Source organism: Daldinia childiae, assembly GCF_008694065.1.
Source record: "Daldinia childiae strain JS-1345 chromosome Unknown Scaffold2, whole genome shotgun sequence".
NCBI lineage: Eukaryota > Fungi > Ascomycota > Sordariomycetes > Xylariales > Hypoxylaceae > Daldinia > Daldinia childiae.
The window spans coordinates 4,225,071-4,249,160 of record NW_022984643.1 but is presented as its reverse complement, the minus strand read 5'-3'; the positions used below and the strand labels follow the sequence as shown (position 1 = coordinate 4,249,160).

Below are 24,090 nucleotides of genomic sequence, written 5' to 3'. Positions count from 1 at the left end.
ACAAGACTTTGAAAGTATTCGAGAAGGAATTGAAAAGATTAACTAATTCCTTTTCTCCTTATATTCCTTGTATTCCTTTTCTGTTTGCTCATAGAATTACTTACTAGTTAGACTATCACTAGAACCTCTCTACCTTTACGTATCATAAAGCTAGAGTTCTAATACCGTCTTCGTCGCTTGACTCTCTGTGTAACGACGTAATGAGGAAATCCATAAACGGGTGGCGTACAATATAATAGTCTTAAAGACGGGACGGGACGGATGCGAGTCCAGGGGGTCGCGGAAAGGATTGCAGTATACAGAAATGCGATGGTGATCTTCAAGTCTGGCAAGATGGTTGAAGGTTGAGATGGTAATGTAAAGAAATAATTGAGGGAGGAAAAAAACTGGCTTAGCTTTGCAATGGCATAGCGGGATAATACAATGTAGTAATCGGGCAGGTAATTGAAATCGGTATGTAATGTATATACGTATACACACACACACACACACATATACATACGACTAATAAGCAGAGGGGGGGATTGACTGACGATGATATTGATAACGTATATGAAACTGGTTGTATTTACTTACAATTTTCAATTATTAGCACAGACAAACAAACAACACAGTTCCAATTGTCTTGTAAGTGAATAGCGGTAACAATGGTAATAATTCTTAATAGAATTCTTTTTTGATGAGCTTCTTAAGTTTGGGGGGGAAAGAATTGTTCTAGAATGGATTGGGGATGAGGAGAAAGACGGTGGGAAAATGCCGGCGGTCACGGTATAATCAATTGACGTTGATGGGATTTTACACAAGCAAGACTCACGATGTGACTCTCTTGCAGGGAAAAAGAAAAAAAAAAGAAACATAAAAATAAAGAAAACAAATATTAATCAATCATACTTCTCGAATTTCCACTTGTGCAGGGTCACGGCGGATAGGGCCTCTTCACCGTTCTTCAACTTGCATCTAGGGTTCCCCCTCTCAAATTCTCCAAAGTCTCCAGAGCCCCGAAGGGCTGAACTTTTTAATGGTTCATTGGAAGCTGATGGGTAGAGTTTCGTCAGGTGATTGGCGGTATGGATTTGGTATGAATTCGGTTGCATTTGGTACCATTGTTGTAGACTTGTAGACCCTTGTAACCCTTGCAACCCACGCTTGTTTTTAAACCTGTGCCTGTCGACTTAGAGCAAGGGGCTTCCAATCGATACCTATTATATTGTACTATACAAAGGTTGGGGCCAAAAGTTTCGCACATTTAAGCTTGGTAAGCCACGTGCGAATTAAAAAAAGACTGCACGGTTTTATTTAAGCTATAGTGGCTGATATCGCTATAAATATAGCGGTAAGCCACCTAGATTTAGTGGATAGGCCACTATTTAGTTTTTAGCTTAGCGTGTGGCTAATACAGTATTGATAATTCAAAGAACATATAAAATACGGTGCCAAGATTTGGACATGTGCGGAACTTTTGGCCCCAACCTTCGTACCTGTATTATACCCGTATGCTAAGCATACATATTATGTACAGTAGGTACCAATAGTACCAATAATACCAACAGTACCAATACTACTTTTTTTAATTGAAGTTGTGCATGACTTTTTCGCTCATGCCCGTCCAGTGCCCGTAGCGTCGGGTTATGCCGCATAACTGCGATAATACCTTACGTTGAGTTGATTGATGTACGCACATACGATCCGTACTTGAAAATATGTATATATTTTGGTACATGCTACCCCTACATACATGTAATGTCTCGACTTGAAATATTTTTGGAACGGAACAAGCATGTAAATGGCACTATTGAAGACGCACCTGCGCAAAGTCTCATATTATATATGAGGTACCTAATGTATGTATATAATCTAAGTTTAGGTCCGGGAAAGTATAGTACATTATGTAAGTTTAAGATACGTGTAAGTAACTTTAGGAGGTACATCTTGATTATGTACGAAAGCTCGTTGCCTTACGAAAAAAATAAAACAAAATGACCCACAAGAGCTTCACTTAATCCCCATTGGCCTAAACCAACTAAACCGACCAAGCCGACCAACGGGGATTATGCCATCCCTATCTCCACGAGCTGCCGACGTTAAACAAAGCAAACCACATGGGGCCCCATCCATTCTTTTTTAGGGCAATCAAAATCGTTTAGTCAAGTTCAATTGATACGAATTGTCGAGTCAAGCACACGGAATGAATCGGAAACAAGCCACCTTTGGTACTTTGGTATGCTTCTTCTTGACTAGCGATAGTTTTTCTATTCCATTGGCCCGGTTATCGGTCCATACCGTGTTATTTTATTACCTGCAGAAAAACCTGTGGGAAAGGCATTCAACACTATGTATGCTGCAATGCTACAATGTTGTAATGCACCCATAACCAATTGGCAGCCACCGCTTCCCGATCCAATTCGAGCCGGCTATTCGCTCCTTGTGCGTCCTAAAGACTGCATCTAACAACGTGCTCAGGGGTAAACTTGTGTAGCAATCTAATATGTTTTGGTTTGTAAAATGGAGGCTTAAGGGTAGTTGGATAAGCAGGCAAGCAGGCAAGCAGGTGGCTGGCTACCTTACCTTATCTACGAAACTATTACATACTTACCGTAACTAACTAACCTAGTATCTTCTAAACTTACATATTGATCTGACTTCTCGGTATGGTCCCATTCGTCATCTCATAGGCGGTATCCCTTGCTAATGAAGCTTTAAGCGTCATTCACCGCTCTATAATTAGAGCAACGGCCGGGTACGTAGATAGTGCTCATAAAACGGGAGGACCAGTCAGCGGCACCGACCGTTGAACAAGGATAATCAATATCGTTGTACTTTCGTTTTCTAACCATATTGAGTTGTAATTGCATACAGCATACCTACAGCATACAGCTTGCGTATTTCGCAATTCGGTTACTGTTACCCTACGAGCTTAGATACCTAATAACATAAAATGACCGGTCAGAACTCGAGATGTAAGAGATCGCTCATGGAGTACTTATATATTACGAATAACAAGTACATACATATATATTAACTAACGTTAGGTATACCTACATGCAGATAAAAAGTCTGAAATTTTGATAATACGTCAGCTAAAGTCTTGTCTTTTCAGGCTTCATCAGAGACTATTACGGAATACCCCTATCTTGCATCCCATTACTACATGACAACTGCTATTATACAGTCATTATCATAAAGCGATAATATTATGTGTCAGCAGCAACACGCTTAATGGTCGAGCCACAAACTATGGCGGGGCCTCCGTACACGACAACATTATTTTGCATTCTTTACTCTCTGCGGTGAAGTAGGTTTCAAAGACTTATGTTTCTATATCCAATCATGAGAAGCCTTTTGGCTATCGCTGACTTGGTGAGCGGAGACCTAGTTTATAATCGAGCTATTCAGCTGGTTAATTCCACCGGGTATGTCTCCAACTGGTCACCGCCAGCTTCTCACCTCTTGCAGATGACACTACATATTACTCTGTCTCTCGTCAGACACCTCCCTGCCCACGTGTTTGATGTGCCGCGGAAGAGCGCTTACCTACTTGACGTAAGTCAGACACGCATTCGGTGTCGGACCCTATGCCTCGGTCATCAAGCGCGTAGTTAAGATATCCTTCGGTGTATTCCGTGCTAGACAAGAGCATTTGAAAGACAAAAACCAATGGCGCCGAATAATTAATTTCTCAAGCCTTATTAGACTCCCTATCATAACGCTGATTAAGCACTCCTCGAAAATCTCACTGAGGATAGAATGTTCCATAACTATACTCTCTTAACAACACTTTATAACTAACGTTATCTTAGTCTAGCATGGTTTAGCCCCCATTCCCCCCTCTCTCTCCCTTGAGATCAATATACACAATATCCATGCGTAAGCCATGATTGTGTTCCATCATTCTCATAGTGCATCAGAGGATAGATACCAAGACCAACTGATTTAGAACCGCTGCCTTGAACACGAGGTCTTGTTTCATAAGAATTTGTAAAAAGGAGTTACACGATACTCCAGGTTTATGCTAGCACAGCCTTACTGCAGGACATTCGAAACTTCTACATTCCTTCCAGAACATGTTCATGCGACCCACGTTCTTCCGAGGACTCCTTTTCTTTATTCTTTCCTGATCCCGACTCCTATGGTGTTTTCGTACTGTACTTATCTCCTCTTACGTCAGTTTGATTCTCATCCCGAAAGGAAATCCTTCGGTTAACCAGGAACGATACTGACTACAGGCATCACACGTGGCATCTCCCGTCTGTGCTTTGATTTAGCAGGGTCTTCAACCATGGCGCCAACCACGTGTCGGCCGATTCAGCCTGGGTTTTTTGATTAATAATGTTCCTACGACAAGCATGCCATGTTTTCAAGAAGTAAAACTTTGATACTATCTATTCAACTACATATTTGGATACGAAATATATACGAGAATTAGGGCGGATTCCAAGAAGAATATAAATATGTATGCTAGTGACCCTAGCTGGAATGGCCCATCTGAATTGGTATAGAGCAAACTACCCAAAGAGTTGGTTCTACCACCATCTAATTCCATCCTTACCACAGGAACTCAACTTCACAGATACACTAGGTTTAAGTCCCGAAACCGCGTCTCTCTAGTTTCGCAGTTTATCGCCCGTCTTACGTTACATAGTTATTTGTCCTATTATGCAGGCGTGAGACGGGTCGATCGCAATCTCAATTCGGGACCATTGGGTGGATATATTAAGACAAGCATCGCGATTCAAGTATGGGTAAGGGGGCCTGGGCATCGTGAACCCCAACCTCCCCATACCTACATAGCACGCGAACCGCGTCGGAACGCCTCCAAGCCACGACAAGTAAGGGACGGCCAAGACGATGGTCTTTTTTCTCCCCCTTATCCTCACTCTCTCCACCTTATTCCCCAGTCGCCTTTCGCGAAACTTGGCTCGACGACTTTCCCTTGCATGACAGCCTCGCATTTTCTCGGAGCTGCGGCGGCGAACCCGAAGACGACGCCCCTGCGCGCGGCATTGCGGACCATTTCGCGCTGCTGCGCTTTGCGCTGCCCTTCGAGCCTCCGCTTCGTGTTTTCTTCCGTCTCCTCGCTCCGCTCCGCTCGTCCCTTTTCTCCGCCTACGCTGCCGTTGACTTGCGACAGGGTCTGCGGCGGTCGGATTCGAGTCCCGCTTCGTACTGCCATGCGTGCTAGGATGTCGCCGTCTTTCGATGAGTCGTCTTCGTTATCGTCGAGACCTACGGCGCTATCGCCATCCTCTACTGGTTCTCCTATAGTAGCGGCACCATCCCCTTCCGTCCCGTCGTTGGAGGTCGCTGGGAGGACTCTCGAGGCCCGGTTCTTCCTTCGTCCGAACGTCTTGTCCGGGTCCGCATGATCCCCGAACATAGCAGTCTCTACTTCATCACAGGAGACAATGACGCGCGGATCACCTTTAACCAAGCGCTTTTTCGCCTTCCCATCCTGGTGAACTTGACCAGCACCGTCGCCGTTTCCGCCGGAGAGCATGTGCACGAACGTAGCTTCGATTTCGCGATCCAGCTTCCGAGGCTTGGTGTTGCGACAGCGCTGGGAGCAGTAACTCGGCACGTTACTATTGGAATCATGCGCAGCTGCGGTGTTTGCGCGGCGTGAGCTTATAACTCGGCCGCACGACCGGCAATAGGGCGTTGACTCGCCACCCGGAAGAAGGTAATATGGCGCCGGTGTTGCTTGCGACTTTCCGGGCCGCGACCATGAGTCCATCCAGCTCATTGTGATAGGGGACGACCAGATGCTCTGTGAGTTGAGTAAGGAGAGGTAAGGCCGTAGACTATGTCTCTTGGATATATTTACAAGACAAAGCATGTATTATACAAGGTAGGTCTCGAGAAGCTCGTATGGCAATAAACTTTTTTAAAGACCTTCTATTAAACTATTAACTGTTAATTTGTTCTCTCCATAACGGGACAGCTTTGACAGATATTATTCGATTAACCTCCAATCCGAATCATCTAAGTGCTACAATTTACTCTCGAGTAATGACGTCACTTGCTAGACAGGAACGCACAGAAGTTCTAGATCAAAGGTAATAGGTACCGAAGTGGGTATTTTATCCTCATTGTAAAGTGATCGATAATCTTATACAATTGTAGTTAAAGAGATCTATTAGGCTAGTCTTTAGCTTGAGATGAATCTCTACTACAGAGGTACCTTAGCAGTTTATGTTAGGTACTCAAAATAGTAACTTGTTGAGTTCGTTTAATGCTCTATAAACATTTCAAGATCGATAATTATCTACTATATATCAGTCCTTACTAGACTTATACGGCCATCTATAAACAACTAGACTTAGACGCTCGTGGCTTATTATCTCTATACAGAATTCTCAAGACGGGTATATAACACTTGAAGCAGCAAGAAACATTAGTAAACAATAATGAGGGCATAAGCTATCTGAATAATCTGATACAAGACAGCATCGACGCTCACGGTATGCAGACCCAATCTAGTCTAAGCAAACCCGCAACCTCGTAGTGTTATCCCCATTGTTATTACAACAGTAAAACAAATAAAAAAATCTCAGTAAGGCGGTGTCTGGTATCCCGCTCGACTCGACTTATCCAAACTCGCATATCCAAACATACATCGGCAACTCGTATCATCGCTATACGCCTCCATAGGCCAGAGGAGAAAAAAAAAACACAACCTGCCTACCCATCCCAGATCCCCACACCGTGTAGGGACAACACTTCCCTCCTGCTGTCGAAAGGAAGTTTTTAAAAAACAAAGCCAAAAGGGAAAGGGGTATACGTCGAGTGAGTAAGTAACTAATATATCGATAATCGTACCGTGCCAACCATGTATCATATCATTAATATTTTCGCCGTCGATTAACGGTTTATATCTTTTTTTTCTTTTGCGCGTCCGGACAAATAGAACCGCAGCCGTGCGGTATCATCGTGATGATCTATGACCCACCTATTTATTCTCCTCGCCGTTAGCTTCCTATCTCAGCATTGGTGTGGTAAATATATATACGTACTAAAGAGAAACTAGTAGTTCTCCTACTAGGTAGTGTAAGAGGGCCCCCGTGTGGGGAGATCAAGTAGTGTAGGTAGGTAATTATGACTCGAGGAATGAGGTAAGTTATTTAGATAGATAAGCGCGCACTAGTAGACGCCTGCTCTGCTAGGGACAGGCGGAGTCTCGCTAGTAGGAGTGACTGAGCCGAGAGACCCAAATTTACGGTCCGTGTTTTTTCGAAGGGAAAGTTGGAATCGTGGCTTCTTCTCCCAGCTGTTGATGCTAGCAGTGTCTCCTGGCTGAACTGTCCTGATCGAACTTGGGTCGAGGTGGGACTGCGGGAAGATTCCCCAGCCTTTTGACGTTGTGCCGGACCAGCACCAGTGATCGGTGTAAGCCCCTGGTGAAAGTAATGTGTTAGTTTCTGGCTTCCAAAGCTCGGATAAGCTGCGAGGCTGCTCGAAGTAGCTCGGCCGTCACCATAGTATGAATAAGAGGTAGATAGGAACTTACAGCCAATGTTTTTAATGACATCCCCCTTATCGAATTTGAGCCACCTATCATCACCATTCTTTTGATTCCACTTCCATCGTGCCACGGCTTGTACGTTACTTGTACCCTGCATTTTGATCTCGGTCTTCGCCGGTGCATCGATCTGTACAGAGTCGGCTTCGAATGCTGCACGCACACCATCGTGCCAGCCGATACCCCATTTACCTTCATACTTGACCGGGAACTCGATACCGATTATCCTAGCTCCGATAGCGAAGTGCAGGACTGGATCTCTACCAGGTGGTGAGCGCATAACCCCGTTCTGTATTTTCCTCGTTTCCGTCGCAATGGCAGAAGGTAGTCTGGAGAGCTCTCGCGAGAGTCCGACCATGACGGAGAGCATGGGCGGGTGTGGTAAGTGAAGATCAAAATTATCCCTAAAGGCTGGCGGTATCTCTGGCGCTTCGACTACTGTTAGGCCAGGGATGACGGGGAGTGGACGAGGATGTCGGGCCAGATGAGCGAATAATTGGCTCTGGTTGAAGAAGACTGTAGCATCGCTCTCTTCGACAGTTCTGCCCTCCTGAATACAGAATAAGCATCCGTAAAGCTGTTCCTCTACATGTCGAATTTGCAGATGGCTCTTTTGGAGTATACGTAGTCGAAACCCGATGGAGTTGGACGTAAAACTTCCGGAGGCTGGGTAATAATGTGAGACAATATCCACTTATATATGTATATATAAATACAGGGAAGATATATCTTACAGTCGTTATTTAAGTCTTGCTCGACCGACTTAAAGTCGATCTCGAATAAACAGTGATTACACTTTGCTACAACGGCCATTGAAAAGCCCTATCTCCTCTGTCAATACTGCACGCAGGATCAATGTGACGTATACAAACCATATCATGACTTACACCAACGGGCCGTTTGATTTTCTTGAAGCCGAGCCGACCAGCCATGACCTCTTCTGCGCCCTTACAAAACCCTTTCAGCTTGTAGAAAGAGCTAAACGGACCTATCGAACAGTCCGCTTCTCGCGCGGGGATGGGCTGTTCGTCCGGCATCGGGTTTTCTGCGTCGACTGGGATTAGGCCTGAATCTACAGTACCTGGGACCTGGGCGCTGGGACGACGGGCCATGAGCGTGGATGAGGAGTGGTTAGTAATGGTTCCCATACTAGATGATATGCTACCGTTAGTCGCTGCGCGTTGATAAATAGGCGGGAGTCCGGTATACTCTGGCGGTTGCTGCCCCGGACTAAGAGGCTCGACCGATAAGACCGAATTTCGGTGTGCGGTAGAAGCGGCAGCAGTGGTAGGGCTCATGCAATCGACTATATCGAAAACTGAGCTGTTGATTGACTCAGTCGACGGGTGGCGTGTAGTACGACGAGGACCCCTCTCCTGAGCTCTTTCTTGAGCTCTTTCCTGGGCCCTGGCTAAAGATGTCTGCCTCGGAGGAAAACTAGGGATAGGTGGAAGGGCAGTCTTTGGGCCCTGGGTGTTAATAGCAATATTCTCGGGGATAGAAGGGGCACGACCAAGCACGGAAGATGTATCCGAAGGTGACCGACTAGACGACGGATCAAGGAGTTGTCCAGGCCAACTAGCAGAACCCTCGTTAGAAGGTGATCTACTAGCAGCAGACGTAAAGCCGCTGTGGGATCTGTATGTTGAACCCTGCGTAGAGTTAGTCCAACGATTCCTTTTCCTAGGAGACTGAGATCCGTCGCTAGTCGTCCCTTGGCTCTGTGAAGCCGCGCGCATTCGACCTTCTTCGACGTCCCTTTGAGATAGACTGAGAGAGTCGTCGGTTTTGCTACGAATGCGCAGGGGGCCGGCGTGGCTACCGAGAGGACTAACCGGTTGTGCTGGAGGGATAGTCGGGGAGTCATTGGGGACGGGGGGACGACGTTCCCATCGGTCTCCCTCGACCGAAAGATCCACGGGACTGACAGGCGGGGCCGTTCCGACCTGCCACGGATCGGCCGAGGGCGGTCTTGGCGGATGTTCCGAGGTGGCATCGGATACTTCGGAGCGGTGCGAGTTGCTTCTTCGGTCGAGGTCGCTTACCGATCGCGGGGGTAGATTCGCCTCCAGTCCTTCATCGGGGCCAGCCACAGCTCCCATCATACTTCTTAATTGCAGCTCTGTCTCTTCCATCAGTTTCTCTGTCGACATGGCCGCTGGAGGGTTGACGATAATACTTGTTGATGATGGTATTTGCCCATAATGTAAGTTATTTACGTGGTCAGGGGCTGCCGATGGTGCCCTACTACTCCTTGGGGATGGAGATTGTAATAATGTTGGTGCGGGAGCAACCAGTTTCATCCTCTTGAGGATATCCACGATCTTCGGTGCAGCTTTTCTCGAAGCTTTTTGTAATTCATCGAACTTGGTAGGATCGAAATCGTCGGGCTCGACATAGTCGTCGAAATCCCATAATAAATCCTCCAGTTCGGATCGAAACTGCGCGATTTCGTCTATTTGCGCACGAACAGATTCGTCAACTTATAATTCTCGATTGGCCTATTATAATTCTTAGACGAATAAATCTTACCATTCTCCTTGATCGCATCAACAAAGTTGACGCCATACTCTTCAAAGTTCTTAGTGCAAAGCGGCTCGATCCGCTTCAGTGCCCGTTCGCCTTCCCTAACTAGGTTTTGTGCTGCCTTGAGCATAAGCGGTGACGTTTCTTCGTCAGCATTCGGTACATTTTCAATCGCTGCGTTGCCCTTTTCTACGATCTCCCTAAAAGGCGCGATCGCGAGCCGTTCGACTTCGTCCGTCATGATGGGCTAATAGTATAGGTTAGACAATTGAGAGCGTATATCGTCTAACGCACGCGGTGATATATATTAATCGTCGTGGAGAGTCGAGGAGAGCTCCAAATTTAGTAACTAGGATGAAGGTATAGGAGTGGAGCAGCGAGCCGGCAGGCTGGATGTCTCGCGACTCGGCCTTCACAGTAGTTTTACATCAAGGTTGCGCAACAACGTTTGGCGGAGACGGTAACACATAATGCGAGATGAGAAAAGGAAAAAAGGAGACAGGAAAGAGAAAAAAAAATGAGATATCAGATGTAGAAGTTCACCCCGCGGCACAGGGAAGGCTGAACAATACAAGTTGGAATGGCGACCCCCGAATTCGCTAGAGTCTGCAGCGATAGCTTACATCCACAGTATCATCGATTGCCCGGGGCATAACGGAACTATCAAGGGTAGAGTGGCGTCTTTGGCCAATGCAGAACAGACCAGTACATGGTAGGTCATGGACCCCTGGCTTGCGTGGACCGTGGACCGTGGACCGTAGACCGTGGACGCTCAAGGGTATCAGGGTATCAGGGTATTCTAAACTCCATGTTACTATATAAGTTAGTACCATTACCTCTATGTAAGCTGGTTGGAAGTTAGGTAGGTTAGGTACTCTATGTACTCCATACCCGCGTAGGTATATCCAAGTCTAGCGTCACCGCCTGTCAAGCCTCTGATTGGACTCTAAGGGGTTATGGTGCGTCTAGTATCACCCCCAGCAGTTCGACACTGACAAGGGCGGTGCACACGTTCCACTGGCCGGCAGCTTAGCGCTCCCCTACCATTCCCTACTACTCTACTATTAGCATCCACAGTGAAGACTTCTCGGTTGCGAATCTAATGTCTTAGAGGACCCCTGTTACGATCACTATCACAATCTATATAGTATGTCTAGAACGAATGAGACGCACTAGCTTTGATAGGAGACGTCGAGACTCCAAATTATTAGATACTAACGTTTGAGAAACCGAAAGAAGGGTTTTAATTCCGCAAGCTTTTAAAGCGTAGGTAGGTAGGTAGTTAGGTATTCTACACACGGTATCGGATTCAGCCGTTGAGGCGGTGCTACCATACACTATGCGGAACTGCCACGTAGTAATACTAACCATGACATATGGCATCTATGTATTAGGAACATTAGAAAGTTATTATGTACATTATATTATGTATATACCAAGCAATCGAAATCGCTCAAGTCTAACGGAACGATCTTCAGATCACAGTGTCACCTACTTCAACAGTATGTACTCTCCGGCAGTCTCCCATTTACTAACCCAGCAGTTTGTTCGGGTTGGGGTAAAAGAGCGGGATGAACGGACTCTACCTCGGCCAAACTTGACCAATAAACAGACAATCCCAAGGATTGTCGATCACTTTTTAATTTTTATATATTTAAATTCTCCATAATAGAGTCCGGGGAGGTAAGCATCTAAACAATTGACAGGCAATTGATACCTTGTTGATTCCAGGAGACTGGAAATGAGTTGCTTGTACCTGAGGATAGATGCATAAAGACTGGTTGACGAGATACATAGGGCGGAAAGGGCTTCGCGATGGATCTGAGTCAACCCACCATCGGCAAATGCATCTCCACCGAATCCTATACCCTTCGAGCGAATCAAGGACCTCGGCCTATCGCGAAGGAAGGTTGCTTTGCTGACTGGCTACCTTACCGTACATACATAGTAGACATTTCTCTTCCCTGAGCTCATCCCTCTGACGGCGATCCAAGGCTACCCAAGCCTGCCCACGTTACGCTGTAGAGATATGAGACATGCATCACGCATTGATAAAGGATCGAACCTAGATTACCTATTCGCATCATATACGAATACAGTATACAGTATACCATTAATAGCACTTTGTTTTAGTTCTACGTCATGGTATAGTTACAGGTACTACCTAAACTACGTCTTAAGAAGTTGAAATAACTAGTGGTTCTCGTTGGGAGATTATATTCTCAACACTAATGATACCTTTTTGATCCTCATCGACAGGGACACGTATAAAAAAGATAAGAAAGAAGACGAAAGAGGTCATAGTAGACGAGAGAATTAAGTAGTTCCAAACCCAATTCTCAATCCCCATTTTCATCCCACCTAGTCAATGACCTAGTCAGTGGGGGGGACTTTCACCCCGGACATGCAGCTGATAAATAGTGCGTATGTACGTGCGAGCTAGCCTACATTACTTCGTCTTGGCATCAGGGCTGATGTATGTACAGAAGACTTCCACACAGCTGGGATAAGGCAGAGTATATGTATGCGGCCCGGAAGCCTGGAGAAAATTATTCGGTATCAGGGGAGGCATTCGACAAGGCAGATTCTACAAAAAACTTTACCCTTTATCCAGTTCGCGATCAATCAATTATAAAATAGCCTTGTAGGATTTCAAGGCGCCGGACAATTTAACCTTAGTGTTATGTTTGCCTACCTGCTGAGCGATGCGGCTGAGGTATTGTTACCATTACCGCTGTCCGCATTCTCGGTATCGAAGAGCATGAGCCGGAAAGATTCAGCATGGTCCCAGCAAACGCAGATATTATTTTCTTTTACTGCTTAAAAATTTAGCAAGCAAGCTTCTCGAAGACGTCAAACATTGACGAGTTTGCCGGTCCTCACGGTAATATTCACTTGGCATCAGGCACTGTATCACCAATCCTCCACTTGTTCTCGATACTTTCCGAGGACTCATCGGTGCGCTTCTGTTAGGTATTTTACCCGACATTGGACGCAACCTACCTTATAATCATATCTCACGTGCGCCTATTGAGGCTCAACGCGAATTGGTCCCCTGAGTAACATGAGCTAGGTTTATGCGATGGTGTCATTGGGGGTAGGATAGAGTAGATCGACAACAACCTTCCAAAATTCGGTTCCCAAGACCCTGAATGTCTTGGAACATCTCGTACCTAACCGAATGATAGGTACCAATGAGCCAAAACAGACTACGGAGAGTTTGTTCACCTTGTAGCGTTGTACTCGTACTGGTAGACTAGAATCCTTCAATGGAGCCATCCGGCTAACATATGTAGTCGGTTCCCCACTGATTATTCCCACCTAAGACTACCTTACCTGCTTGCTTGGGTCCCTCCGTTCAGGGGTTAGACATGTCTTATCCTATCGTCTTCACCTTGACGAGTTCACATGCTAACATGGTCAAGACCCTCTTACATAGTAGTATTATGTATGCTCTCTTTGATGGCCAGGTCTCCCCTCTCATCGATACCACCGTAGTATTCACGAGTCCTTAGCTTCTATCAAGCAGCTGCCCCTTGCATTTGTTTTCGCAGATATGGTGGAGATTATCGAGTCCATTCGGATGAATTCAACGTAACATGCATTACATCGCTTCTATGATAATCTATGTAGTGTATGTATGTGTGCTGCCTTTTTAAGTTGTCACCAACAATGTATAAGTTGATCTCGTGTTGCTTCGGAGGACGCCGGGAGCTTGATCACTACTTGAGAAGGACATGTTTCCAGCACAGGTATGAAACTTGAGCTAATGCGATGGTCCTACATTATATACCTGGTAGGTAATGACGGTGGCTTATACTACACTGATTGTTGACTACGCTACGATTAGGTGAAAGAGACGCGATTGGGATTATTGTGTATTACAGGGACCCTCCTAGGTTACAACAAATCAAATTAGATTAAATGGATAACATAGTAAATGTAAACGCCGTCACCACCAATCAGGAACTCTGGATAGTTAGTGGTAGATGACTACAATATTTACTAGTATTTAATACGTCGTGAGAGTGACATATGTTTACTATGTCCCACTTGATGAGCAGGAGAGCAAACAAAGATGTAGTAAAAGTGTTAACGACATCATTTAGGAAGCTCATATGAGGACTTTAGATATCACGATAGAAGACTCATATGATACGATGTGTAATTCAACCTTCACCTGAACTCTATGAGTACCTAAGGTACCTAAGGTAATGCCTTGTCTGTCTTACACAGCAGTAATGACTGCCAATGGCTGCGAATGAATTCAGTAACACAAAACTCTCTCATAGGTCACAAACAAACTTTACGCATCAGTCACTGCTATTTATCTGTCATATTTATCATATGTTCAAGAAAGGGGATAATAATTTTGAGCTACAATCCTTCATCGGCATATCCTAATTACCTACCTCATACGTCCTTATATAATATATAATATATTGCTTATTTCTCAACACCGCCGCACCTATATCAAAACGTCAGCTACCTATAATATACCACCCAAAAAAAAATCCCCCCAAAAAAACTCAACAAGTAACATCATAACGACGCAATCGGAAAATGTCCGAGACAATCCGTCTCCCCCACAAACCCGACGCCCCGCTGTCTTACCAATTCGTCCCGGGACAGGGCCCCTTGTCAACCACGCATCTCATCATCTACCTCAACGGACTTATCGCCCCCCAGTCTGGCTGGCGTGCAACTATAGAGGATCTCCAACGACGATGGAATGAAGGCAGTCGCAGTACTAATCATCCACCGCTACTTACTTATGACCGCTACGGCCAGGGTGAATCTGCGCGCGATCCTGCCGATGACCAGCACGGCGGGAGCCATGACATCCGCGAGGTCGTCGCGGACCTGCACGTCTTGGCGCAAGAGATATGGCGCACCAAGATAAAGGATGCCTCGAACGGAGATGGAGCAGCGCAAGTGCCGAAGTTAATCTTCGTCGCCAACAGCATCGGCTGCGTCATCGGACGTTTCTACGCCGAGACATATCCGGGGTCTACGGCAGCACTACTATTCCTCGACAGCAACATCGCCAACAGCGACCTAGTATCGCTCTTCCCAGACCCAGACGCACCAAGCTTCGACCCGGCTATACTCCCCGCGGACTCGACAGTCGCAGACCTGCGCCGCACGCGCGCGGGTTACGCCGCGCACTTCCAGCCGTCGGCGCCGAACCCGGAGCATCTGGACCGGCGAAACATCATGTCGCTACTGCCGCTTTCTGACGCGCCGCTGCTGCGGGGACCGGATGAAGAATTGGGGCCGTGGATCACGGTTGTAGGGCACGACTGGGAGACCTTTGCCGAGGAGGGCTTGCGGGGGTCCATGAACGTGCCCAAGGGTCTGACGAACGCGTACATGAACCCGCCCTGGGCTGACTACAACGAGGGGCTCACGCATCTGACGAATGCGGAGAGGGTCTGGGGTCCAGTGATAGCGACGGGTTGTGGCCATTTCATACAGAAGGATGATCCGGCGCTGGTTGCAGAACTTACGGATGACTTGCTACGGGAGATCGAGGCTAATGGGGCGATATAGGGGTAGGATGGGGTGGAATTCGAGGTTTGTCAACCTGCCTACCTAGGTTACTTACTACCTTTTGCTCTTGCGTACGTATGTGTGTACATGATAGCTTCACGAGCACTGCGATGAGTTGATGACTTGCCATTTCAGCCATTATACCTGATAGTAGCAGATAGACTATAGATACGAAGCAACGTCCATTTCAAGAGTTATCTCCCTACCAAAACCCTTCTTCCTCATGCGACGTACATTAAGTTCCCGTCTCCCGCACGGAAACTCTTTGCGAGCAACGTTTCTACATAGTTGCATAGCTAGTCGAATGGAAAATAGTTACCTCTAGGCCGTATATCTAGGTATCTATCTGCATATCTACCACCGAGTCCCTACAAAGCAAAAGCGCATGATAGATACCATAGCGGCAAAACATGGGTTCGTGGAATGATTTGACATTGCGGAATGATTGGTGGGGGTGGAACGCTCCACCTATTTTGGACCTCTAATTGGTTGAATCTGTGGAATTTTGGGTCCAATATCTGTAATTTTTCATTTTTGTATGGAATCGTTCCGCAAATGTCGGTAGCGTTCCGCATTTTATAATGATTCCACATGGCTTTTTTTTTTTTTTACTTTTTTTTTACTAAGTCAAAATTTTACCTTTTTCGAAGTAAAGGTTATAAGGGCTAAAATCGGATGAAACTTTCGAAATAATTCGATGAGATTGGCCACCTCGTCCCATTAGCTCAAACGTTAAAACTTTAAACCTTATTGTGGGGTTTATGGTTACACTAACGCAAGAGCTGTGGGTTCGAGAACCAGTCTTTCCCTTTTTTTGACATTTTTGACTTTTAGACCCACTTTTTCACGTGACTTTCACGTGAATCTGCGGAATCGTTACATTTTATAAGACCGTTCCACAAATTGGAATCATTCCACGATATTGGAATTATTTCACGATGTTGGAACGATTGGGTCTGAATCCAATGCTTATTATACATGGCATAATTATGTCAAGTTGGGTGCGTTCCACGAACCCATATAGCCCCGCTATGGTAGATAGATACCTAAGATAGATAGAAACAGCCGTTTTCGGCATCCTGTCCACAGGTCAAGTTACAACGTTGCGCGTCACGTAGGAGGTAGTATGTACCTATTGTAACGCGAAGGCGGCTCCCCATTGGGCTGAGCTTTGACCCTATTCTTAGAACGGCACCATACCACAAGCGTAGTAAATTAGGTACTGTCGTTATTTCCGAATGCACCGTGATGTGATTGCTACCTACGTACTGCTCGGAAATGACATCGCTCGATGCTGGATTCGTGACTATGAGCGGGTCGAGCGGACGTTCGCGAAAGATGCGATTCCGACCTGATGAATCGAAATGCCTGCGGCTGTTACATTGACTCAGTCGACTTCCCCTGTGTTTTAGCAACCCATCGGTACCCCATGGGAGAAGTTGGAGAGGGCTGTGAGGAGATGGGGATATGGCTGATCCATCTACGGTCTAGATGGCGACTCATCCTCACAGCTAGTATGCTAGTTGAAGCTAGATAGGCACGTCATTTTGGATATGTGTAGCCGGTCGTACTAAAGTCGACACTATACTCTTACTAGGGGAAAATAGGGGTCATTCGCTTCAAGTTTCTCTTTCTGTGCAAAGACCCATGATTGTCGAGGGGGGTTGTAGAGATGGATATATTGCTACCTACTGAATATAACTCTCGATACAACTAGCAATCTAAATACCAACACCTACCCTCCCGTTTTCAAACCGAAGTAGTTTCGTTATTACCATATTATTAGCACGGACGAGACCGCATCGGGCCGCTGAACGATGTGCAAGGTATAACAATATCAGCTCGCTAGTCTACCCCAAGGACACTATGCTCAAGTAGGTAGAGGCTAGTAGTGATCGGCCCCTATAGCCTTCCTAATCATGGTAAATCTTTCCTATACAGGCTCCTTTCTGGGGTAGAACCCCTTCTTCACAAAACGTTAATTAGTATGTAAGCGTATACTAACTACAAATAGTGTAGTAGACTGCATGAGCTAGGAAGTTGAGTGATGGGGGTTTAAGAGCTATGAGACTTTAGGGATAGCTATAAGTCATGCCGGCGGCTTGATAACTTTCCGGGAACTACCAATGTAAGGTTGTCCATGAGATGAATCGGCAAGGAACTTCCTACAACGGTAACAAGGCCGTTACTGCTGAGCGTCACATGGCAAACGTCGTTATTATATACACGTATATCTTTTACCTAAGTGACCCTGCCGAACTCGCCGCCGAATGACGCCGTGGAGACCCCGAACAAGTCCGGCTAGCTGTGCCAACTAGCCATTCGCGGAGGTGGTAGGCCGAGAAGCGTATACCATGTGAACTCCGCCACTGTCATCCACTTAGATCTTGCAGGTACTCCTAAGGGCTTACCTACTAGATAGGATGTTGATGCTACTCTGCAACTTTTGCAAGCAGACGAAAGCAGATGATACTAGGCCAAACTCCGGGTACATAACTAATTCTTGAGAATAGGAGGCGAGGAGTGATCTTTTTGGTATTGGATAGTGGTGCAAACCCATAAAGACGATTATGGCTGCTGTTCTGGGGGTTCGGGGGATCTGCTATCACTTTAGCCCGCCGAGACTCTTTCTTCACCTAAGCCCTTCTCCTAGACGAAGATTTCTCTCTAGGAAATGATTGAGAATTCTACATTTGAACAGCATTTCATACTACCGTGTATCGTGGAATTTCCGATTCTATATACCTAACGAAATACGAAATGTTAGGCTCACGACGATATAATTACAACTCGCAGCTGCCTACTTGTTTTAGTAGAAAGCGTTAAAGCTGAAGGTATGTTCGACAAGAGGGATGTCCCTAATGGTAGAACCATTTCTAATAGCCTTAGGTTGCTTCTGTACTCATATTTTCTTAGTTGCTCGCCTCAGAAACGTCTGACCGCTATCTGGCTATGACTCTGGGGATGATCTGTTGAGTTTACTAGCACATAGGAGTAAACTAATAGATGGCACCCCATCCACGAGTATTAGTTACCAGAGGATTCAAATTCCATGTTGCTTGTTACGGAAACCTTACACCACAGAGCTATTAAGTTTAGTCTTTCGATTTGCTTTTTATCAAGCTACCTCTCGATTTCTATAGCTGATGTATTCCCAAATTGCGGAGCCACTCCTAGCTTTCGGCTCCATCTCGAGATGCAGGTGTCATCGACCTGACACCAAGCCAAGCCTAGCCTTGTTGGTACCTGGTGGCGCAACGCTTGATGGATGTCATTGGAACGGAGCGCAATCCAATTCTGCACGTCAGAAGCCACGAATTCGACAGCCTTTCGGCTTTGCGATGACATGCATGCGCTGATCGACACCACTATGCGTAAAGTGATAGATAATATATAATATCGACGAGTCGTTTCCGACCCTAGGATTTTCGCATACTGTTTATCCTAGTAACATTCGTATCCAAGCTCATAGCTGAGAGGCCTTTTAGATCAATGCGTTTATCACCCTATAGCGGTAAAGGATGGCTGGATTCATCTGACTTGCAATATATATCTGATATATGATATAGGTAACCATGCGTATTGCGGTAGCCGGTGAAGCCACCCTCTTTAAATCGACTTTAAAGGGCAACTTAGCCCACGTAGTTGCACACTACGTGTATTTTAGCCTGGGACGACTTTGATTCTCAGGTTCTAACCACGTGGTATTAATGAGACACTGACTTAAAGTAATCGTTTCTTTAGTAGATAAACTAGCCTTAACCGTCTCAGCCGCTATCTCACAAGTTACCTAGTAAAGTTAGAAATATCATCTGAATTTTCCTTTGCCGACTGCTAAACAGCCTATCCTATGTATACCTGTAAACATTTTGAACGGAGTAGACTATTATCCTGTAGTCAGATGTTGTTGATGATACCATCGAAGCGTTATTAGGTTTATAAGGCCGTCTTGGTAATACAAATATTTACATGTAAGTAGAAGAATTGAAGGAAAAGGAAGGATTGTACCACTTAACGTTATTCTAGAATATAAAGTTTATTGATTATATTGAATCAATCTATCTTTGAAACTGACAATTGCCCTTTAAAGTTTAACGCATTGGCCACCCCACAGATCTCCCGTCCCATCTTCTCCACTTTACGGCTTTCCAAATGCAGGGTCCGATGCTCGGTTGGTGGCTCGATTTAGTTCCACTGTCGTCATTGGTGGCTTGACCACGTTAGCTGACCTGGAAACGAAGAAATGACATGGGATCAATCCCTAAAAAAAATTATGACCATGTTAATAATGTGGGCGGTCTACAGAAGTGGTCTGCTGCCTCTGCCTCCTCCTCTTCTCTTTCTACTCTACTCCCACACCAATGCGTCAAAACGAGGCGATCCAATTTCAATCCTTCTTCTGGCTTTGTCATTTTTATCCTATTCCCTTCTCCTCGCGCGCATCAGCAACCTTAGTAATGATACTTCTGAGTTCAACTATAGTCTCGTTACTTTCTTCCATTCTTTAATCACAATCTTTCCAAATGCCGCCGGCTAAGTCAAAAGCGAACCACGACGACTCAAAGTCGGAGACGGCGAGCGTCAAAGATCGGAACGGCCACGGCCACGGATCTAACCATAACCAATCGAATGGAAAACTTCGACGTGTTGGTAGTTCCACGGGCTCACAATTGCGAGACGTAACAGCCGTGAACGGCGGCTCCTCGACTGCACCAACTTCTGCGTCACAACCAAACCACACTCCAGGGGTAAGTACCAACTAGACTATTTTACGCTACTCTTCCAAGTAAACTTACAATTGTTTCTCAATATAGTTGCAATGGCCATCCTTTGAACGAGATGTCCTCCACGACTACCGTCGCAAATACCTTCTCCACACTCCGACCGCTTTTGCCAACCCATACCATCACTGGGTACTCTCGCGACCAGGAATCGGCTTGCGATCGCCCACCATGGCACGAAAATTAGAATACCGACGCCAGAGCAAGGAAAACCTTACGAAGGTCGTTAGAAAACACTTCAATGCCCTCGGCGTACAGGAAACCGACGTTATTGTTGACTTTGTTCACAAGGTCAGGAATCCAGGCGTTGGGAAGATTAAGAGGAACAAAGATTTACCACACTCTTCCCCGTTACCATGATACATACCTATATACCCCATGAGAGCGAGAATTATTTGCCCTTCTGGATTTGGGCGTTACTTTTATTGTTGTAGATACAGCATCATCATCATCGTATCGCTAAGCTCGTAGTGAGTCTTTGCATATGTTTGGGTTTATCGCATTTTTTTTTTTTTGCATTATCCTGGAGTTTTAGCGCTTGGGTGGGACTCTATCACGGAGGAACAAGGGCCGACGACTATGACGAATGGGTAGCATAAAGGGACACTCCGAGGCTCTAGGATAGGGCCTCATAGGTATATAAAGGAGGGTTTGCTATTCAATTAGGTCAAATACCAATTCGGGATTGTATTAATATTGTTGTTATTAAATAGTTAATAGAAGTTGTTATCTACTTCTCGTACGAAATGTTTCTTATCGTAGAAGATGTTTACCTCTATTATTGTTTCCACTTTGTGGGTACTTCTTTGGTTCCTGGCTGCCACTTTTTTGAGTTTCGCGGTTCTGCAATAGCGTTGGACCGAACCCCTCACGCGGGACCTGGACGCGCTCTCATTTCCTATTACTAATTAAATTGAGATTGGCCGCGCTTCTTTTAAGTGGCACCGCATCTGGCGTAACTCCGAGTTCAATTCGAAAACTTACATGTAGGTAGGTGGGTAAAATGTATGCATGTTTATGTACCTGTAAATTTGAACATGTAAGGGACCGAGAAGACTTTGAACATTTACTTGCGTCGCCGTGAATAAAGCTAAATTAACAAGGCTTAACAGTAATATATTCAAATACCTATCAATAATAGTATGGCTGTTGGAACTAGCCCGAGGCCGAGGTTATCTAGATAATTTGCCCGTAGACAATTGGGCATATCGATAAGCATAGAACGCTTCATTCTGCAAGTCTTCATGAATGTAAGTTGTTTTATTGTCCTGTGTTTATTATAAGATTAAGATTTAGAAATATCAATAGTGGCTTTTTAGGCTTTTTATTTAACGACTTCCCTATAGCTATTTTAATCTCAAATAGAACAAGACTTATACGTGTAATTCAGCTGCTAGGTGTTTATTTCTCGCTTGACGGCTCCCGACCGGACAGATGCCGGGATACGTCCGTACTGTGGCTTGTCCCATGTGGCTTTCCACATGTCAAGCTTTTTTGGAAATATGGGGCCATTGGAGGATCGAGAATCTTCCCGTTTACTCGGCGCCGTATCTTAGCGCAAAAAAAAAAGTTCGAGCGTCATTGTAAACGGCTCCGAAGTTGCATGTTAATCATCTTCACTTTTTTTCCCCCTTCTACCTCTACGACATGTTCAAGCGTGACTGATTAGCTCTCTAAATGCATACGATATCATGAGGAGTTTTGAAATCCGGTAGAATTTGACGTGCGACTAGGAGTATTTAATATGAATTCGACTCTATTCTCAAAGGCAGCGCTGCCCTCGCGCATACTCTCCCCTGCTCATATATATCGAAGGCAGAGATTACGAAGTAACTTGCGAAAGCGCGCGCAAGTTAGCACGATATGTTCTCTGTCAAAAAGACCAAATATTATAACTAAGCAGCCTGGATGCGAAGCCGCATTATCTAGACGGGTATGTTGATTTAGTTATTCAAACTTGAGTTATACTTCTACTAACAAAGTCGATATAGTCCTTCCATGCTAGCCCTACTTCGCTCGCTATTAAAGACCCATATCAAACTCTCGGTGTTGGGAAATCTGCTTCGCCGGCGGAAATAAAAAAAGCTTACTATGGATTAGCCAAGAAGTTCCACCCAGATACAAATAAGGACCCGTCGGCGAAAGACAAATTTGGCGAGATCCAGTCCGCGTACGAAATCCTATCCGATACGAAGAAGAGGGAACAATACGATCAATTTGGCGCCGCCGGCTTTGATCCTAATGGTGGGCCCCAGCCGGGAGGTGATCCTTTCGGGGGTGCGGGTAATCCTTTCACGGGTTTCGGAGGGCAAGGAGGTTTCGGTGCAGGCTTCGGTTTCGATGATATCTTTTCTGCATTTACTGGTGGACGAGGGGGGCCGTTTGGTGCGGGAGGCCGTTCTGGTGGAAGGAATCCGTTCACCCAAGAAATACTCGTTGGAGAAAATATCGATATACAAACGAGCATATCATTCATGGAAGCGGCTAGAGGAACCAGCAAGACGGTTACGATACACCCCCTCGTGCAATGCCATAGTTGCAGTGGGAGCGGTCTCAAGCCGGGTACCAAGCGGTCGGACTGCAAGTCTTGTGGCGGTACAGGTACACAAGTGCACCTCCTATCTGGGTTCCAAGTAGCGACTACTTGTGGGGCTTGCGGGGGCAGTGGTCAGTCAACTCCTAAAGGATCAGAATGTCGAACGTGTTCTGGGGCCGGAGCCGTTAGGGAAAGCAAGACTATTACCGTAGACATCCCGGCGGGTATTGAAGATGGGATGAGGCTACGATTAGACGGCGAAGGAGACGCACCTATCATTAGCGGCACGGCAGGATCCAATGCTAGAACGGCTCGAGGAGATCTTTACGTTTTCGTCCGGGTAGCATCGGATCCCAAGTTCAAGCGATCAGGCTCTGATATCCTCTATACTGCAACTATACCCTTGACCACGGCGATGTTGGGTGGTGAGGTGACTATTCCGACACTGGATGGACAAGTCAATGTAAAGGTTGGGACAGGTACAAACACCGGTGACAAGATAACCCTGCCTGGATTGGGCATGAAGAAGCTAGGTGCTCGGCGTAGCAACGCGGCAGGAGACTTGAAAGTTGAATACCGCGTGGCGATGCCGAAGTATCTATCAGCCAACCAGAGGACAATCGTGGAGATGTTAGCAGATGAGATGGGTGACAAGACAGCTAAACGGATAATGAATGTTAGGATGCCGGGGTAAGCAATCAGTCAATGTCCATTGATACATCAGCATATCTAACTCAAATGATTTACAGGTCTGGGACCCCAGGTGAAGCAACGAGAAATGACGACCCCGAGTCACATCAAAACGAAGGATTTCTAAAATCTATATGGCATAACTTGACAAACCACCCAGCCCATCAAAAGCCAGAGGACCAAGACCAAGGGCATGATCAGAACAAACCTAAGGAAGACCCGAAGAAAAAATCTGGTTCGGATTCGAGTTAGGTTTATACTATACCTCTTGGGTGTCGTCTCTGGACGAGTGGGCGATATATATCCCCTTACAGCATGTACAATACTTACACCTCGGGACATAGGTGATTAAATAAAGCACCAAAAGTTTAGAAATAGAGATTGGAACTGCATGGATGGTGTTGAGGCTGGATCGGTGATATTCGGACATCGCCCGCGGGAGCGACTCACTGGCGAGAGTAGTCTTGCGCGCCTCGGTACCCAAAACT

At 45.8% G+C, this 24,090-nt stretch overlaps 5 protein-coding genes across 5 annotated transcripts; 3 read left to right on the top strand and 2 right to left on the bottom strand.

Annotated features, from left to right (window-relative positions):
* Positions 1-4,870: 4,870 nt before the first annotated feature.
* GL218_02041 (uncharacterized protein) lies at positions 4,871-5,740 on the bottom strand (the record flags this gene model as incomplete). Its single annotated transcript, XM_033578530.1, has 1 exon — positions 4,871-5,740. One exon carries the CDS (start codon positions 5,738-5,740, stop codon positions 4,871-4,873), a length of 870 nt encoding a protein of 289 aa, XP_033438207.1.
* Positions 5,741-7,137: 1,397 nt separating this feature from the next.
* On the bottom strand, positions 7,138-10,283 carry GL218_02040 (uncharacterized protein; the record flags this gene model as incomplete). The annotated part of the gene is made up of 6 exons (XM_033578529.1): positions 7,138-7,391; positions 7,505-8,182; positions 8,251-8,338; positions 8,404-9,168; positions 9,352-9,971; positions 10,049-10,283. 6 exons carry the CDS (start codon positions 10,281-10,283, stop codon positions 7,138-7,140), a joined length of 2,640 nt encoding a protein of 879 aa, XP_033438165.1.
* Positions 10,284-14,605: 4,322 nt separating this feature from the next.
* Positions 14,606-15,595, top strand: GL218_02039 (uncharacterized protein; the record flags this gene model as incomplete). The annotated part of the gene is made up of 1 exon (XM_033578528.1): positions 14,606-15,595. One exon carries the CDS (start codon positions 14,606-14,608, stop codon positions 15,593-15,595), a length of 990 nt encoding a protein of 329 aa, XP_033438579.1.
* A 4,523-nt stretch (positions 15,596-20,118) lies between these two features.
* On the top strand, positions 20,119-20,736 carry GL218_02038 (uncharacterized protein; the record flags this gene model as incomplete). Its single annotated transcript, XM_033578527.1, has 2 exons — positions 20,119-20,343; positions 20,410-20,736. The coding sequence occupies 2 exons, from the start codon at positions 20,119-20,121 to the stop codon at positions 20,734-20,736; spliced, it is 552 nt and encodes a 183-aa protein (XP_033438580.1).
* Positions 20,737-22,120: 1,384 nt separating this feature from the next.
* Positions 22,121-23,854, top strand: GL218_02037 (DnaJ like protein 1, mitochondrial; the record flags this gene model as incomplete). The annotated part of the gene is made up of 3 exons (XM_033578526.1): positions 22,121-22,309; positions 22,368-23,602; positions 23,662-23,854. The coding sequence occupies 3 exons, from the start codon at positions 22,121-22,123 to the stop codon at positions 23,852-23,854; spliced, it is 1,617 nt and encodes a 538-aa protein (XP_033438574.1).
* Positions 23,855-24,090: the final 236 nt, after the last annotated feature.